The 18,270-nt window shown below is 41.2% G+C and overlaps 1 protein-coding gene across 2 annotated transcripts; it reads left to right on the top strand.

The window, feature by feature from the left end:
* The first annotated feature begins 125 nt into the window (after positions 1–125).
* proser1 (proline and serine rich 1) lies at positions 126–14,615 on the top strand. 2 transcript variants are annotated; one of them, XM_061962486.2, is made up of 12 exons: positions 126–694; positions 757–822; positions 899–967; positions 2,688–2,782; positions 2,910–3,003; positions 5,377–5,487; positions 5,587–5,688; positions 5,781–5,859; positions 6,735–6,827; positions 7,595–8,957; positions 13,416–13,560; positions 13,632–14,615. In XM_061962486.2, exons 1-12 carry the CDS (start codon positions 650–652, stop codon positions 13,752–13,754), a joined length of 2,385 nt encoding a protein of 794 aa, XP_061818470.1. In that variant the 5' UTR covers positions 126–649; the 3' UTR covers positions 13,755–14,615. The 2 variants fall into 2 exon arrangements, with proteins under 2 accessions (XP_061818470.1, XP_061818471.1); XM_061962487.2 differs by lacking the exon at positions 6,735–6,827.
* Positions 14,616–18,270: the final 3,655 nt, after the last annotated feature.

The raw sequence follows: 18,270 nt of genomic DNA, 5'->3' as shown, positions 1-18,270 counted from the left end.
ACGCTTTTCTCACCATAAAGTTATCTTTATACATATTATTCCACAAATTATATTTTATTACTCTTTTTTATATATATATATATATATATATCTGGCGTTCTTGTGAGGTACTCCTGAGAGGTCCTCGCAGTGTTGACGTTACGAGCGCCAGCTGTCACTACAGCTAGCATCGGGGATAACCCAACCGTCGCGTTTTTGTTATTTTTCCTGTTTTTATCCAATTATTTTAACAACCCCGGGTTATGGGTTTCACAAGGGCACCAATAGAACTGAAAGGAAAACCAATATCCCTGACATTGTAGCGCAATTTAACTCATTGTGATCGTTATTGAGGCAGCTAAAGTTAACTAGCTTGTTGTTAGCGATGTGATACACTGTGCAGTCGCATTGTGGCTTCTTTTGGGAAGTCATTGTTCAACTGCAGGAAAGTTTGGCGCGGAAAATTTCTGTAAAGAGACACTATTGACAGATTAAGAACATGCCTTCTACTAGTAGTGCATTCTGGCCAGCAACTTTAGGCCTGACATACTTTAAATCGTCTTGAGATTCTGAAGTTATTGCAAATCACAGTATTAGCTGTACTGTGAATGGTGGACTTACCTGTGTGGTACACTTGCAGACAAAGATAACATTTGTTTCAGCCATCATCATGGACAAAAAGTCATTTGACATCGTCTTGGATGAAATTAGGAAGGTAAGGCTTGATTTGATTGAATTATGTGAAATAAGGGTTTTTAATGTATCACTTTGTTTCAGTGTGTCCTGACTGATCAACGCCTAAAAGCCATTGAGCAGGTTCATGGCTATTTCTCCAGTGAGCAGGTAAGACGGTTTTATAATTGTATGTTACACATGCAAACCTCACTTATTCATAAATTGTCTGCTGAAACATCTGCAGGTGATGGACATATTGAAATACTTCTCATGGGCAGAACCTCAGATTAAAGCAGTAAAAGCTCTTCAGCATGTAAGTTATACATATATTTATTTCACTTGAGTGTTTAGTCCAGTGGTTCTTAACCTTGTTCTTAACCCCACCAGTTTCATATGCGTATTCACCGAACCCTTCTTTAGTGAAAAAAAAAAATATATATATATTTTTCAAATTCATGAAAAAGTTGTATGTTTTTTTACTGGTGCACAAAATGAACCGTGCATGAACATCAGCTTGTTCAAAGAACAAAACCAACACAGTGCATGAACTCACAACAAATTACACACCTTACACACATTACCATGAATTGATTAACGTGGACCCTGACTTAAACATTGCCGGCAGTAAGTCGGACACGTTTCCAGTGAGGGTTGGACTCCGCCAAGGCTGCCCTTTGTCACCGATTCTGTTCATAACTTTTATGGACAGAATTTCTAGGCGTAGTCAAGGCGTTGAGGGGATCCGGTTTGGTGGCTGCAGGATTAGGTCTCTGCTTTTTGCAGATGATGTGGTCCTGATGGCTTCATCTGGCCAGGATCTTCAGCTCTCACTGGATCGGTTCGCAGCTGAGTGTGAAGCGACTGGGATGAGAATCAGCACCTCCAAGTCCGAGTCCATGGTTCTCGCCCGGAAAAGGGTGGAGTGCCATCTCCGGGTTGGGGAGAAGATCTTGCCCCAAGTGGAGGAGTTCAAGTACCTCGGAGTCTTGTTCACGAGTGAGGGAAGAGTGGATCGTGAGATCGACAGGCGGATCGGTGCGGCGTCTTCAGTAATGCGGATGCTGTATCGATCCATTGTGGTGAGGAAGGAGCTGAGCCGGAAGGCAAAGCTCTCAATTTACCGGTCGATCTACGTTCCCATCCTCACCTATGGTCATGAGCTTTGGGTTATGACCGAAAGGACAAGATCACGGGTACAAGCGGCCGAAATGAGTTTCCTCCGCCGGGTGGCGGGGCTCTCCCTTAGAGATAGGGTGAGAAGCTCTGTCATCCGGGGGGAGCTCAAAGTAAAGCCGCTGCTCCTCCACATCGAGAGGAGCCAGATGAGGTGGTTCGGGCATCTGGTCAGGATGCCACCCGAACGCCTTCCTAGGGAGGTGTTTAGGGCACGTCCGACCGGTAGGAGGCCGCGGGGGAGACCCAGGACACGTTGGGAAGACTATGTCTCCCGGCTGGCCTGGGAACGCCTCGGGGTCTCACAGGAAGAGCTGGACGAAGTGGCTGGGGAGAGGGAAGTCTGGGCTTCCCTGCTTAGGCTGCTGCCCCCGCGACCCGACCTCGGATAAGCGGAAGAAGATGGATGGATGGATGGATGGACTGACTTAAACAAGTTGAAAAACTTATTCGGGTGTTACCATTTAGTGGTCAATTGTACGGAATGTGTACCGTGCTGTGTAAACTGTACTGTGTATTCTCTTCCTTTGCAATCTGCTAGTAAAAGTTTCAATCAATCAATCAATCAATCAAAAAACCTGCAAATCAGATGGAAAATTAGAGGGAACATTGTTTGGGGGTATCCATAATACGCTGATAGGGAGAAGTTTTTATTTACACGATAAGTCGGATGTCTCTTTACCTCCGTGGCGGAGGCTCCGCCGAACCCCTGAGGCCGACTCACCGAACCCCTAGGGTTCGATCGAACCCAGGTTATGAACCACTGGTCTAGTCGATAGAAAAGCGCTATATACATCTAATCCATTATTATTATTATGATGAAATAATGTGTCGTCATGTTTTTCCCCCACTGCTTTTAGAAAATGGTCGCAATCCCCACAACAAAAGTGGCAAACATTCTGAATTGCTTCACCTTTTCAAAAGACAGACTGATCGTCTTGGAGCTGATTGCTTTGTGAGTGCACTTTAAAACCTCAATTCACTGGGCGTACTGTAATATCATCCTCTTTGGGTCATTCAGGTGTGAAATTGTTCAGTTTGTTTGTATTCCCTGTAAGCATTTTGTTTTCTTGGCCTTACAGGAACATTTCAGATGCTCAAAATTACCGCCCTGTGGAAGATTTGTTTCGCATTCATTTGTCAGAGAAGAAACGGGCTCGCAGGATCCTGGAACAGGTATTTTTGGCGGCACAAATTTTAGCTCTGGACGATTATGGCTAAAATAATAATCATGAATATAATGATTGATATTGAAATCACGATTAATAACATGGATACTCCCTCATTTGAAAACATGAGTATTTATTTTACCACCAAAACTCATCTTTAAATATAATTTAAAATAACTGGATATACATTCGTAACGAATAAACAACAGGTAAAAAATATATATATATAATAGTAGCAATAGATTTAAATAACAATAGCAATTAAAAAAAAAAAAATTCAGATTTTTTAATTACGATTTCAACTTTTACACTTATTTTACCACGATAGAGTGTGTGCTTTTTGTGTCTTAAATAAAATTTAATAACATTTTGTTTAAAAAAGATGCTAAAATTCTCACATTTATTAGTGCAATACCTCTTCGGACAAATCATAATAAATGTGTACCGGAAACATTATTTTACCAAACAAATGTTCCTTATCCTTACAATGACAGCATTTATGTCACACTTATGTAAATTTCCCTAATATTCTGCGTTTAACAGCGGATTCCGTTTTATTGGCCAATTCTGTGATTTTGCGTAAATAGGGATGATGTTTGATAAGAAATTATCGAGTTCGAGCCTATTATCGAATCCTCTTTTCGAACCGATTCCTTATCGATTCTCTTATCGAGTCCAGATAGGTTGTTGTATATGGAAAAAAAAAACACAATATTTGGTTTAACAAATCACTTCACATTCTCTACTGCTCGCTACTATAGTATTACCATATCTGAGTTATTGTGCAGAAATGTGGGGAAATAACTACAAATGTGCGATACATTCGTTAACCGTGTTACAAAAAAGATCAATTAGACTGATACATAATGTTGGATGTAGAGAACATATAAACACTATTTATTAAGTCAATTTTTAAAGTTCGATGATTTGGTAAAATTGCAAACAGCTAAAATGATGTGGAATTAAATGATGGAATGGATTAAGTAAAGAAGTTAAACATTGTACTGATATGATCCAGTTTAAGAGGTTGTTCAAATGAATAGTGCTTACAAAGTACAAAGAAGAATTATGATAAATACTTTCAACCTTATTGAAAATAAGATATTCTTCATCTCAGTATATTAATAATGACTGAATTAATTAATTACATATTACAAAACTGTTGTATATACTAATTCACAGATATTTTATTATAAAAAGGTCAGTAAATGATGTATATATTTGTAAACGCTATGAAGTGGGAAAGGGGTAGGATTAAGTAAGCTTTACTTCTTCCTACTACTGTAAAGTGAAATGATATGAAACTGTGATGTATTATGATGTGGTTGGATCATGTTTTGTTTAGTTATGTTTTGTTAGTTTTGGACTTCCTTAGTTGTTTTGTGTATTTCGGGGGTTTGTTTTAGTCACCATGGTTACTTATGATTTTCACCTGCCTTGTACGCGCACCTGTTGCTCATCAGAGACTCTATTTAAGCCTGCCTTTTCCGGTCACTCGTCGTGGCTTCATTGTTTGCATTTGCAACAGTTACGTTGGCATTCTGGTTTTCGAGCTCATGATTCCTGTGCTAAAGTTACCTTAGCTTCTAGTATTCCTGTGCTAAGTAAGTTTTTGCTTTAGCTTCTCATGCGAACGGCACGCTTTCCTTTTGTTTCGTTCCTGTCTGTTGTAATGTGTATGATTTATGAGAAATAAATCATCTCCTACCTGCACGCTTTCGTCCGGAGCCGTCAGTTTTGCGTCCTGGGAACGAACTGCAGCACGCTGCACCCCACCGTGACAAATGACTGAGCTACGTGACGTCATTTCTTGTGATGTCTCACGAGGCATTTCTTGTCGGAACTGGATTCGTTTTCAGGAATTCGAATAAAGAACCAACTCTTTTTATTTACTATAGTAGTCTCGATAACGGGTACCGGTTCGCAAAAAGGGATTAGAGTCCGAGGACTTTTCTTTTCTTATCGAACAACCGGGAAAACCGGGTTTGAGCATCATCCCTAGGCGTAAATCATATGACCTTATTTTTTTGTTGAGTTTAGTGATTCTTTGTTAGGCGTGTTAGCGCTGTGTCAAATAAAAAGAAGCAGCCATGGTGAGATCCCAAACTTCTAGTAGATGTGGTCTTGTTTTCACTCGTTCGCTTCTCACCTGTTTCACCGTTACAAGCTCAGGAAACTGCATGCACGTTGCGCGGCCCATTAGTTGTAATTTTTTTACTTTATTAATTTCATGATTGTGACCAGCCAAAATCGAAATTGTGATTCAAATTCAGTTAATTGTCCAGTCCTGACACAGATTGTATCCTTATTCCCCTTTATCACATGGAGATGTTAATTGAAACATTTGCAGTAGACAATATTTTAATGTGTTGTGTTTTAGGTATGTAAAGTTGGTTGCAAGGCGCCTGTAGCCATGATCTCATCCTGCGGTATGATACCAGGAAATCCATACCCAAAAGGAAGACCCAGTCTAGTGGCTGGCACATTTCCGGTCTGTATATGCACTTGTGTGATTCATTTATCATTGTTTCGGATTTTTTTCGATGACTGTTAAAGTTGCAACCTGTATGTGGTTTACTCGTGTTCACAGGGAATCCCCCCAGTTAAAAAAGAAGGAGAGAAGAAAGATGACCCAGCTAGCAGTATGGAGGGGAAAGGGATTGCCTCCCGAATAATTGGACCCTTCAAACCCGTAAGGCTCTATTAGAAATGGGATGGTGATCAATTGTCGCCTGTCTAATGTTTCAGCCTTCAGCTGCTTCATTTTGGTGTTTTCTCTTCCAGTTTCCTTCAAGGTACAACCCACATCGCCCTGTGCCGTACCCCATCCCCCCCTGCAGACCTCACGCTACAATTGCGCCAAGTAAGAAACACCCGAAGACGTGTATTGGAACACAACAGAATTTTTTCAAAAAAATACAGGTTTAAGACAGTATAGTTCTAGAACAGGAGTCGGCAACCTACATTGTCAAAAAAGCCATATTGCCCCATCTTACGCTAAAGAAAAATAGTGGTAGTCTAGATCCGCAAAACATAACGCAGTTTAGTAATGTTTGAGTTTTTATTTTATTTTTATTTTTTTACTTTATCTGTTACAACATACAGAAGAACTGCATAATGTGTACGAATGCCAGCGATTGGTGCTGTTCTGTAGCATGTTCAGGGTTGCCTCCCCTAAACACAGATCACACGCTGTGATCGGCCCCATTTGGGGCCTCATTTTGCATGAATATGCACATGCTAATTAATTAATCAATTAATGAATGACAGGGTGCTTCATATACAATTTATACTCCACGTGCATTCCTAGCCCCTTCCTGCTCTGTCATTGATAAGAATAAAATGGCTAATTTCTCAATGAGTGATCGCTGGTGATTTTAGCACTGCAGTGTGCAGGAAGTGCTTGTTTTGAAAGTGTGTTTTAACTTTACATTCTTTTTTTAAACGCACAGCTTAGCTTACTGCAGAGGTCCAAGAAGCCTACTATCTCTCATGTCTCCGCACACAGCTCGACAGTACCTCCTACTTTTTTCTCGCTTTTCTCACCAGTCAGAACTCAGCATGGACGCACGTTCACTGCCTTAAAATAAGTCGCAAAATTAATGCACATTTCAGGTGCTAAAGTAAAATCTACCATGGAGGCTCGGGTTACCGACCCCTGTTCTGAAATGTACTGTATGCGAGTGTGTGTGAGTGAGACCATGGTGGATATTGACAATATTTGCAACTGCTACTCAGGTGCGTACAACAACGCAGGCCTTGTTTCAGTGGGTGGGGTCATAACGGCCAATGTGGCCCCTCCTCCCTACCGCTCAACCCACAAAGTAGCAGGTATGGTTCCACATAGATGCAACTGTGTGTGAGCAAATGGAAATCTCCAGACGCTTGCTGACTAAGAAGTTGGCATGCTGCTTACTTGCGCTTCTGCGTTTTTAACAATGCAAATTAAGCTCCTTTTTTTTTTTTTTTTTTTTTTTTTTTTTTTTTTACCTTCAGGTGCACTGAATGACCAGAAAATTACAACTTTTGGTACATTTAAGACCTAAACAATGTCCCTTGTTTTTGTGTAATCATAATAAAGTTAAATAAAGCATTCAAGTGGAAAAATGGAGGACTACTATTTAAAGTGCAGCACCACTATTTGAAGAAATATGGTAATTGCACTGCTGTGATGTTTTCTGGTCAGTCAGTGTTGATACTAATTGAATTGAAGTGAGCAATGGGTCTTTGGGTCGCTTAATCTGCAAATAGTTTCAGACTAATGCTATAACCGGTCCTCTTATTGGTGCTTGCAGCTCATGAAGGGAAATGAAACTTGCATCACTTTGATTGCTCACTTGAAATTTAGGGCCTTTGAGGGAGTCACGTAGTCGGACACACAAACACAATCAATTTTCATTGGCCTTCTAAATATCAACAAAGACTGATAAAGCAAACTATAAGATCGTAAGACAAATCCCTCAAAGGTAAAGTTGCACGTGGGGCAGCTCTCTGGCTAGTCCACCTACTTTCTCTTTTTCTTGTTGTTAAACTTACCAAGTGTGATCATGTCTGGCGACAAAAGAATGACAGTCTTCCTGATGTCTTCCCACCGCCAGGCTATACCAAACCAGGCAACCACCAGAACACTACGCCAGGTGTCAACAGTGGGCCGCTGCTAATTCCTCACGGATCTACACCGTCCACCCCCCTCCAACCCCAGGCTTCCCCCGCCCAGCCACCTCCCACAACTCCCATCACACCTGTTTTCCCTGGCATGGTGCCCTCTCACAACACCAATGCCCACTCTTCGTCCCCGGCACCATCTCCATCCGTCATCAGATCAGGTCCTCAGACCCCCACCGGCCACGCCACACCATCCTCCGTCACCAAAGCCCATACGCCCTCAGGAACCCCTTGTGGAACTCCTGTTCCTGGTGCCGGGGGCGTCCCTTCGTCCCCGTTCCGGTCTGTTTCCCGACCAGGCACCCCTTCCACCTCCCGCAGCGGTTCTGATGTCCTGTCTCAGATGAACTCCATGGGATCCACTCAGCAGAGAGCTTTCTCCCAGTCTACCGACCATCAGGCAATAACTCCCTTTCATAGCATAACCCCACAAGCAGGTAAACCCTCTGGCTCTGTGATTCGTAGCTACACCCCCAATGGAACGCCGTCTACCACCCCAGGTATTCCAAGTTGTTCCACCCCAGGCCCTAGCCCCAAACCCTTCCATGCCCATTCTGCCCAGACTCAGGCTGCCGGTGGCCCACGTGGAGTCCTTACGCCTGAACAGCAGCAGCAGCACCGTGCGGCTCTCAGCAGACACACAGGAGGTGGAGGCAGTGGCAGTAACAGCCCCGTGCCTTCTGCTTTCAAAGGGACGTCTCGTTCTGGAACGCCATCTGTGAGCCCTCTGGTGGTACCTGGATCGGCGCAGGCTGCCTTAGCACGTTCTTTAGGGCTGGTACATCCCTCAGGCTCTCAAGTCTCCCTCCCCAGTCCTGTTGCCATCACCGGCCTCCAGGCATTGTCAGCCAGCCCAGGAGCACCTCACTATCCTGGCCTGTCCCCTTACCCCGCTCTGTCTTCCTCCCTTCCTCCGAGCTCCATCCCCTCATCAATATCCGCTATGCCACCTTCGACCAACGTCTCTAACCCCCCGTCAGCTTCCATCTACCCCGGCCTGGCTCCCGGTGCGGCACCTAATGCAACCTCTGCTTTCGGCTTAGGCCTCACGTCCGCTGCCGCTATATTCCCAGGCCTGCCGCCTGGTCCAAGCCCTGCTGCTTACCCAGGTTTGGGTGTTTCAGGAGGCCACGGTGCAGGGAGCCCAGTGTTGCCTTCTTTCATAGGACTACCAGGAGCGGCGCCGTCATCTGTTGCGTCTGTGGCACCACTGCAGGCGGCCGCCGCGGCAGCAGCAGCCGCATCACCGGTTTTACCTGGTTTTGCTTCCGCCTTCAGCTCCAATTTCCAGCCTGGGTATGTCAGAATATTTTCTACTGATAATTGAAGGTACCATATACAGGAGCGGTCTCAAACTAGCAGTCCGCAGGCCCATTGTTTGTGACCCTATACTTAACTTCATAGTTTAGTGTAAGGATAGGATAGACTTTTATTTATCCCACAATGGGGAAATGACATTGTTGCGGTGCAGGTTTTTACGCACAGTAACAGAAGTCAAACATAATGAAAGACAACATTTTTTAAATAAATGCTACATATTGTGCACTTATGTGTATAGATAAAATATTTAAATAAAAACAAAAAACACTAAAAGCTGTAATGCACACCAAAAAAAGGTCACAGTAATCACATAAGTGCGTGCTTAAGTCTTATGGCTGTGGATAGAAAGGACCTGCGGTAGTGCTCTTTCTTGCACTATGGATGTAACAGTCTAATGCTGAAGGAGCTACTCAGGTCCTCCAAAGTGCCGTGCATGGGGTAAGGGCGATTGGATATTATGGATGTCAACTTTGTCAGCATTCTTCTGTCAGCCACCTCCTCAATATTGTCTAGTGGGCAGCCCCTAGGATGTAGTCAGCTCTCTCAATCAGTTTATTAAGTTTGTTCCTGTCTCGTGCACTCTGGCCGGCTAATATTTTATTATTCATCTATTATTACATACAAAATTATCGTCCAAACAAAGTTGATAATACACAACAGCTAAACACAATCAAAAACTATTATCTTTTACGCATTAAAATAATTTTTGCCCTCTGACTTCTCCTCTGTTCAAGGACGTATTCCCTGAATAGTTAAACATGAACAAAATCATATTTAAACAAATAAAATCATAGAAAAATATATAATTTAATATACCTTATAACTCAGGTATAAATCATATCCTGATATTACCCTTAGTGTCGACACCAGCAATTTATGGATCTACCCTCCCTACATGGGTTTGGCAGTGCTGACACACCCACATTTATATTATCCTGTCTCTCTAGACTCTTTTTATTAAATCTATTTGTCAATTTCCTGTTATTATCTGCTTGCTTTCTGCTGTAGCATGGTTCCTTCTAAACTTCTCAAACTTTACTAAGCTCTTTATTCTTGGTGTTGTTTCAAGCTAGCTTTACAGCTAGCTATCTTAATGAGCATGCCTGCTCCTGCTTGGTCTTAATGTGTAACATGTTTAACGCAGTCCTAATACTTGATAATAATACTTAGACTGCATTTATTAGTATCTTATTTGCTGTAATGGAGATTAAAAATCATGAAAATTAAAATCGCCCGATACAGATTTAGGGCCACATCCCTAGCTATAATATTTTTCTATCATTTTGAAAATGTATGAGTTGCAACAAAAGTATGTTTGAATTGTGTTGTCTGAAATCTAGCCTTGATGCTGGAGCTCAGACAATTTAAAAGGGAGTTTAGTAAGCCCTACCATGAACACACAGTTTTGAGGGCCTATAGCTTTAAATTTGTCATATTATGATTTTCCTTCCTACATTTAAAACACTTCCTTGTGGTCTACATAGATTATGTTTTAGAGACCTTCTACAAGCCGCTTTCTGACTGTCTCTTTAGGATGTGTCATTTTGTGGGCGGTATAGCTCGGTTGGTAGAGTGGCCGTGCCAGCAACTTGAGGGTTCCAGGTTCTATCCCCGCTTCCGCCATCCGAGTCACTGCCGTTGTGTCCTTGGGCAAGACACTTTACCCACCTGCTCCCAGTGCCACCCACACTGGTTTAAATGTAACTTAGATATTGGGTTTCACTATGTAAAAGCACTTTGAGTCAGTAGAGAAAATCGCTATTTCAATATAATTCACTTTACTTCATATTTATGCGCGTCCACTTCGACTGCGTCTTGTCCCTGCCAGCCATGTTTTAGTAATTAGCGCTTCCATATCAAGTATACTGACAGATAATACTTTTGAACTATACGCTACTTTGTATTAGAAATGGCAACAGCGGAGGATGCATGTGCATGTATGAGCCAGTCTGTCCCACAACAAGAGGATAGAGAAAATTGAGTTTGTAGGAAGTATAAAGGAAGGCAAGATTATTTTATGAATATCTCTGCCATGCCTCCCTGGTTTAATTTAAAATTTTCGGGACTTATGAGGATCCCAAATACACACAAGCAGGTACCAATAGGTAAAAAAAAGTTGGTTTTGCACAAGAAGGGTCCCTAATGAGCTGTTTTTATCCACCCTGTCTTTAACAGAGTGTGAGTCTCCATTCCAAGAACCAAGTATTGTGCACTGTATCCCCTGTTTACATATACTCTGTAACTCTGCACCCCAACATAATAGATGCCACATATCACATTAAACAATGTAACGTTAGTGAGTGAAACAGGAGTACACCATAGTTAGCAGCACTAGTGTAGCTGTGTGCGATGCACTGCTAAAACTAGTCACATCTTAAAAGCAACATAATGCCAGGTTGGCCTATTTATTGAAGTAAAATGATAAAAGTTACAGCTCCCATGTCTGATGGATAGTGGGCTGACTTTCAGGTTTTACTTTTAAGATGTGCAGCAAAGCCTGTTTTTTCAAAGCATTGTCTGTGAAATGCTGTGCGTATACACCGTTTGGGCTTATCTAGAAGAGGCAAGTCAGAGGCGGTGTCATGTTTGTTTTTTTCTCTTCATGATGTAATGAAAACCCTGAACTTCAACTTAGACAAACTTTAATGATCCACAAGAGAAATTGTTCCACACAGTAGCTCAGTTACAAAGGATGGAAAGGCTAATGCACACAAGGGCACAAAAAGAGGGCGAAAACAAAGGCATACAGTAGACCAAAAATGTACCATAGTAGCAATATATAATATAACATATATGTAATATTTACAGTACATATTATATATACAGTATATAATATATACTGACATATTATATTGTATTTCTATATAATATATACAATATATAACAAATCCCAATTACCATATGTACAATATTACAGATGAATTAAATTATGAAAGAGATGTGAGATTTACAGATAGAGCAGGCTCCAGGGACACGTATTTGTGTTTGGGATGTAACGATAAACAGAATTAATGATAACCGCGGTAAAACTCACGACGGTTGGTATTACCAGTTTAAAGAATTTTTTTCCCGAAAAACAGTGATTGATGAATGCACTTTGATAAACTCGAGGACTGACTGACGCTCGCTCGCGACCTTAAATACTAAGCTTTTAAGGTTAGTCCATATGTCTTATTAATGACGTGTTTGTAAACACTTGCAAGGGGTCAATGGGTGGGGATTATTATTTGGCCAGCTCAAGCTGACTCAGCTGTCAACGAATGAACACCCACTGCCCACAATTAACATGAACTTTTTGCCCCATAAAGAAACGACATACCCCAATCTCAACACATTGCTGCCTGAGCTAACTAAGCTATTCAATTGTGCACATTGAAGCTACAAGCTGTGCTCTCTTGGAGTGATTGTTTTATACTCCAACGAATAAGAGACAAAGGTGTCTTTACGGTGCGGATGGCACAATGCCTGCCAGAAGTAATAAATGATAAACTATTTTATTTGTGACCCACTTTTATTTTAAATAAATCTTAAAGTGCTACAGTAAAAACCAATATTTAAAACAACAACGTCTTAGCCATTTATACAGATTAAATACTAAGACTAAAACACCATCAGTGAAGCATAAGAAACATCCATCCATCCATTTTCTACTGCTTGTCCCTTTCAGGGGCAGAAGGCGGCGTACACCCTGGACAAGTCGCCACCTAAAACATGCAAAATAGTGCTTTTTTTTATTAACAGTGTGTCTACTTTTTCAGCGCATTCAACATTACTACAGTAATGATAACCGTGATCATTTTGGTCACGATAATTGTGATCTGAAATGTTCACATCATTCCCTAATTAGTGTTGTGAAATCATTGGAAAGTGGAAAAAAAAACTTTATTGTCCTTAAGCCAATAGCTTTATGATACAACTAAACTTGTCATGGAAACAGTGACTGTTCGGTCAACTACCTTAAGATTGTTTTTCCAGTATGGAAAATTGCTGTAAAAAAAAGCACACCTACCGTATATCTGCTACTTAGTGCACTCTGCTCTGATTGCAGCATGTGGACTTTGAATCAAACTATTTCAAGCCACACCTTCATGAAATACACAGCCGTGTTTCCCCGAAATCCCCCAACCATTTTAATGTCGTCCACGTCTTCAAAAAGGAGTCCTCTTGATGACCTCCTTGAGCTGGGGAGAAGAAAAATAAAATACATCGAACCATAGTAACCCTGCCGCAACTCTCGCTTCTTCGCCCACTGAATGACGCAAATGCCACAGGGTCTTTTTGTAGACGCGCTAGTTGAGCTAGTCCTGTGGATGTTGTCCCTCACCTTCCTACAGTCCTGGGATTTTTCTAAACACTTTGTGTGTATAAAAAAATGTGTGTATGTTCCCACTGTGTAGCACTGGAGTACACTGCAAGTATGTGTGTTTATTCCAGGTTGAGCAGTGGCCTCCAGCCTCCGGCAGGCGGCGGGTTCCCCGGGTTGCTGTCCTTTACGGGCGTCCCCGGCTTCTCTCCTTCTGCCTCCCCTGCTGCTCTCGGTGGTCTACACAATCCAACAATGCAACCTGGTCTGCTGCAGGTACACACACACACACACACACACACACACACACTACTCTTTAAGTTTGCTAAAAGCTCTGTATGTCCCAGGCTCATCCCACGTCTGCTTTGGAAGGCTTCGCTCCTCAGCCCAACTCTTTCACCAACTACCCAGGCCCAGGAACCCCCTTTCCCCTCCAACCAGGCCTGCACCCCCAGCTGGGTTGGCAGTGAAACCAGCCGTACGTTTCCTCATTGTGCTATAAGATTCCATGTTTTTAAACTCCCTCAGTGACCCTTTATATGAAATATTTTTGCCCCAAATGCAAAAGACTGTGAATTCATCAGCCATGAAATCAGTAAAAAAAAAAGTATATGTGTGTTATTTCTAGATGTACATATTAGTATTAGTTAAGTAGTTCTTCTTAATATTGTCTTGTCTTTTACCGAAGTGAATGATGTAAAAAATGAATTGCCAGTCTACATGATGTCATGTAATGAAATGACCATAATCATGTCTTGTTGCTGAATTAAATGAAATACTGTAATGTACCATCAAACTGACACAAGATGACTTCTGTGCTTGTATTTTTGCAGGCCATTCAATGTGTAACAATTATTTTTATTGGTCAAATACTATTTGCTGCCATTAGTCTCTTACCTCCTGTTACTTTTGTTACACTGTCTTTTGTTTCATTGTCTTTGCCTATGTTTGTATTTTTTTTTTTTCAGTGTGCCAAGCCCGTACCATAAAATGACTCATGCTAGATTAAAATGCCCTCTACAAACCATTAGACTGGAAACGTTTTTTTGCTTTTGGTCAACCAGTCTTGCGATCATATAACATTGATGTATTTATTTGGCTATTTATTTTTACATCATATGATACAATATCACAGCTTTATTTATGGAACCAACAGTGCTACCTTCCTATTCTTATTTTTACTAACTACTGACGGATCATCACGTTACACTCAAGGCTGTGCTTAACACAAACGTCACTGATTGTGTCACGCTTAGGTGATCAGTCATCAAACATATGACTATGAGCCATACGACATCTAACACAGTCATCATGCAAAGGAAATATAAATGTTCCATTTAATTTCCTTGAAGATGTCTTTTTTTATTTATCCATCCATCCATTTTCTAATGCAATTCAGGGATCCAGGAAAGATGGAGCATCACAAGCTATTAAAAATGATCATTGAATGTATTTTTTGTGTAGACCCAACACAAACAAATAATTCAATATTCTATATATACACCAGTCAAAAGATTAAACAACTTCATGTCAATAAATGAGGTGTGTGCAAAACTTAAAACCATTTTTTTGTATAACCTGTATAATTTAATTGATAATACAAAAAATATCAAATGTAACAAATTATATTTGTTGTTAATGTCCTAAAAATTTCTATTATTGAAGTACTGTGTGTTTTTAATTCATAACTATATCTACTGTTTTATATCTGTAAACAGAAAAACACCTTTTAATAGTAAAAAAGTTGAATACAGGCAAAACAATTATTTTTGAGCTGTCTATTGAATGAAAGAAATGGAGGGAAGCTTCTTGTCAGTCATCCACTACCTTTGTCTCTGTGGGTGGAGGCGAGAACGCTAGCCTTCCACACACACACAGAATGTAATGTAAGTTTGCCAACATCCACCGGCATGATATATACAAACAAGGCAGCCTTAAGCTTTCCTCGACTGAAGCCCAGGGGCCCCACCCAGTTTAGGGCAGCATATGGGGTTCACAGGCTTATAGTTTAATCAGTTGTTGCTGTTACTGTATGTTTTTGTTGACAGTTGGTGATGTTTATGTTGAAGTTAATTCATATTTTAATTTCAATATAGGTTAAGGTGGTCTTATATACAAACCTCAAGAAATGTTTTTTTAAAGACAACAAATAATAATTACAAAACCGCAAAACATAGGATTCAGTGACCTCTACAGTAAGTATACCATTGTGGAGGGAGGCGTGGCCTGCGGGCCTGCAGCGGAACGGTGTTGCCAGGACCGGCCTCGAAGACAGGCCAGGTGGGCCTTGTCATCTAATCACCTGTCGCCCTTTATTAGCATCAGCCGGGAGGAGAGGTAGTTGGAGCGGGAGTGAGAGCGTGCCTGACACGGACAAAGGACAATTGCTGGAAAGCAAGCGGCTGAACTATTAAAATAAACCTGTCTTGTAACCCTGATCCGGCTCTTATGGTGATGCTGGGTGGTCCCGAAGGACCCACGGGAGGGCAACCTCCACAACCATTTATTATTATTTGCATAAAATGTGGTCCCCAACCACCGGTCCATGAAGCATTTGCTACCGGCCCGCGGAGAAACTTATATAAAGGACTGCATTTTCTCCGACTTAACTTTAGCCTGTCCCACTAACCAGGGGTGTCAAACTCGTTTTCATTGAGTGTCACAAAAAAAATTATTTGGATTTTACCACTGTTCTTTACAGGAAAAAAATGCCAGCTTAGATGCCAGACTTTTACTGTAAAATATATGGTGGATTTAAAAACAAATTATTATTACTTTTACAACATATTACTGTAAATAGAAATACAGTAGCGCTGTTTAATTTTATTTTGGCAACTCAGCTGCCAGTTTTTTACCATAATAAAATGTGGTACCATAAAGTCATCAACCGTGGATTTTACAGTAAAAAAAAACTGACAGCTCAGTTGACAGAATTTTACTGTAAAAAAAAAAACATTGGTCGTTTGTTTTTCAACTTACAGTAATATGCTGTAAAAAACTCCCTAATGTCATGTCTGTATTATCATGTTTTGTTTTAAGTCATGTTTTGTTTAGTTTCTGTCTTTTCACTTCCTTGTCTGGTCACCATAGCAACCATTAGGTTTCACCTGTCACGTCACGCACCTGTTTCACGTTTTGAGTCACGCACCTGCTTTCACTAATCATGTCCATAGTATTTAAGTTCATTCATTTTCTGTTGTTCGTCCTGACGACCTCAACACATTTATGCTCTGTTCATGCCTGATACTTCTTTTCATGTCAATTCCTCAAGCAACTACTTTGGTCCAAGCCAAGTAAGTTTTTGTTCCATATTTATAGTCTTTTTGGTTTCATAGTTTGTTCTCCGCCATTGTGCGTGTTTTTTGTTTGTACTTTTTTGCTATAGTCTTTTGGTTTTATAGTTTATTCTCCGCCACTGTGCGCGCTTTCATTTATTCCTTTTTTTGATAATAATAAATCATGTACCTTCATTCCCGTCTCGCCCGTGCCAACTTTCCGCTGCATCCCGGAAAAGCAAACACCCAGGACCAAGTCCTGACACCTAAATTTTACAGTACAATCTATTGGTCATTTTCATAGTGTCGAATTTGATGGATAACTTGCTTCGAAATCATAAGTTAAGCAGATATTTAAGTATTTATTTGGATTTTGACCTACAAAGTTAGATAATATAATATTTGTTGCAATATTGGACACTATTTTTTTCCCCTGTCACACTAGAAAAAAAACCCGAATACCTTTAGTAAGAAAATAAGAAGGTAAAGAAAGAAAATATAAGGTATTTTATTGACACATATTAATTCCAGGCTTTTGCGGACCATATAAAATGACGTGGAGGGCCAGATCTGGCCCGCGGGCCTTGAGTTTGACTCCTGTGCACTAGACACACCAATGAGCTTGTTTATAGACGTACAATAAAACTCCTCATAGGAAGTTGCCATTTGTTCTAACTTTGTGACATGATACAATGCACATTAATGAAGATATCAAATATAAAAGTGACAGATTGTAACCAAAGGCTGATTTCCATCTGCATCTCATTGCAAAGAAACAAGCCCATGGCTCCCACTAATTCAGCGTTATAGTGAGTTGTATTTTTCATGCCCGTTATTCTTGCTGTATTTATCTGGCACAAGTGGAAAATCGGTCCCTGAAAATAATGCCGACATTAAACCGGTCTGTGTTGCAAAAAAGGTTGGCGACCACTGCATTAAAGTATTTGCACTTTCTTCCTGTCAGATGGTGAGAGTGTCTCATGTGCAGGGCCGCCTAATGCACAGGCTGGAGCCCAGGGGCCCCCACCTGATCAGGGGCCACCTATTTTGACGGTGGAATGCAATGATTGGTGTTCATGGCTGTCATATACAGACAAGCTCTGCTTCGTGTAGCCATTGTGGAAGAAAAAAAAACGGCTACTTTTTTGAGCGGCGAACCAAGGTCGCCGGGGTGATAGGCGAGCGTGCTGACCACTGAGCTGAAAATACAGGCAGTCTCAGAGATCGCCAGCACTGTTCTTGAAGTGGACTGGCCTCCGCTGTGCATGTGCCTGGAGATTTATTCATGAACAAACATTTTTTTGGGGGGGGGGTATGTCCGGGGCGTGTTGAGGTTTGGGAGGGCCCCATATCCCCCTCAGCCTTCAGGTCCATTTTCCATTTCCATTTACTTTTATTTTATTCAGTCAATTTTACATAAAAAAACAAAAACAACATTAAGATAATTTATGAATGAGAAAGGAGCAGAAAGAAATACAAACTTACAAGTGAAGTGAATTATATTTATATAGCGCTTTTCTCTAGTGACTCAAAGCACTTTTACATAGTGAAACCCAATAGCTAAGTTACATTTAAACCAGTGTGGGTGGCACTGGGAGCAGGTGGGTAAAGTGTCTTGCCCAAGGACACAACAGCAGTGACTAGGATGGAAGCGGGGATCGAACCTGGAACCCCGCGGTTGCTGGCATGACCACTCTACCAACCGAGCTAT

Source organism: Nerophis lumbriciformis, linkage group LG09, assembly GCF_033978685.3.
Source record: "Nerophis lumbriciformis linkage group LG09, RoL_Nlum_v2.1, whole genome shotgun sequence".
NCBI lineage: Eukaryota > Metazoa > Chordata > Actinopteri > Syngnathiformes > Syngnathidae > Nerophis > Nerophis lumbriciformis.
Note: the sequence above shows the minus strand (reverse complement) of the source record. Positions and strands in the feature narration are given on the sequence as shown.

What these genes read in the sequence shown, in the direction of transcription:
- proser1 (XM_061962486.2), top strand. Translation starts at nt 650, where the DNA reads ATGGACAAAAAGTCATTTGACATCGTCTTGGATGAAATTAGGAAG. An exon ending in CAGTAAAAGCTCTTCAGCAT is followed by an intron (nt 968 to 2,687) that starts GTAAGTTATACA and finishes CACTGCTTTTAG; the next exon opens with AAAATGGTCGCAATCCCCAC. An exon ending in CTCAACCCACAAAGTAGCAG is followed by an intron (nt 6,828 to 7,594) that starts GTATGGTTCCAC and finishes TCCCACCGCCAG; the next exon opens with GCTATACCAAACCAGGCAAC.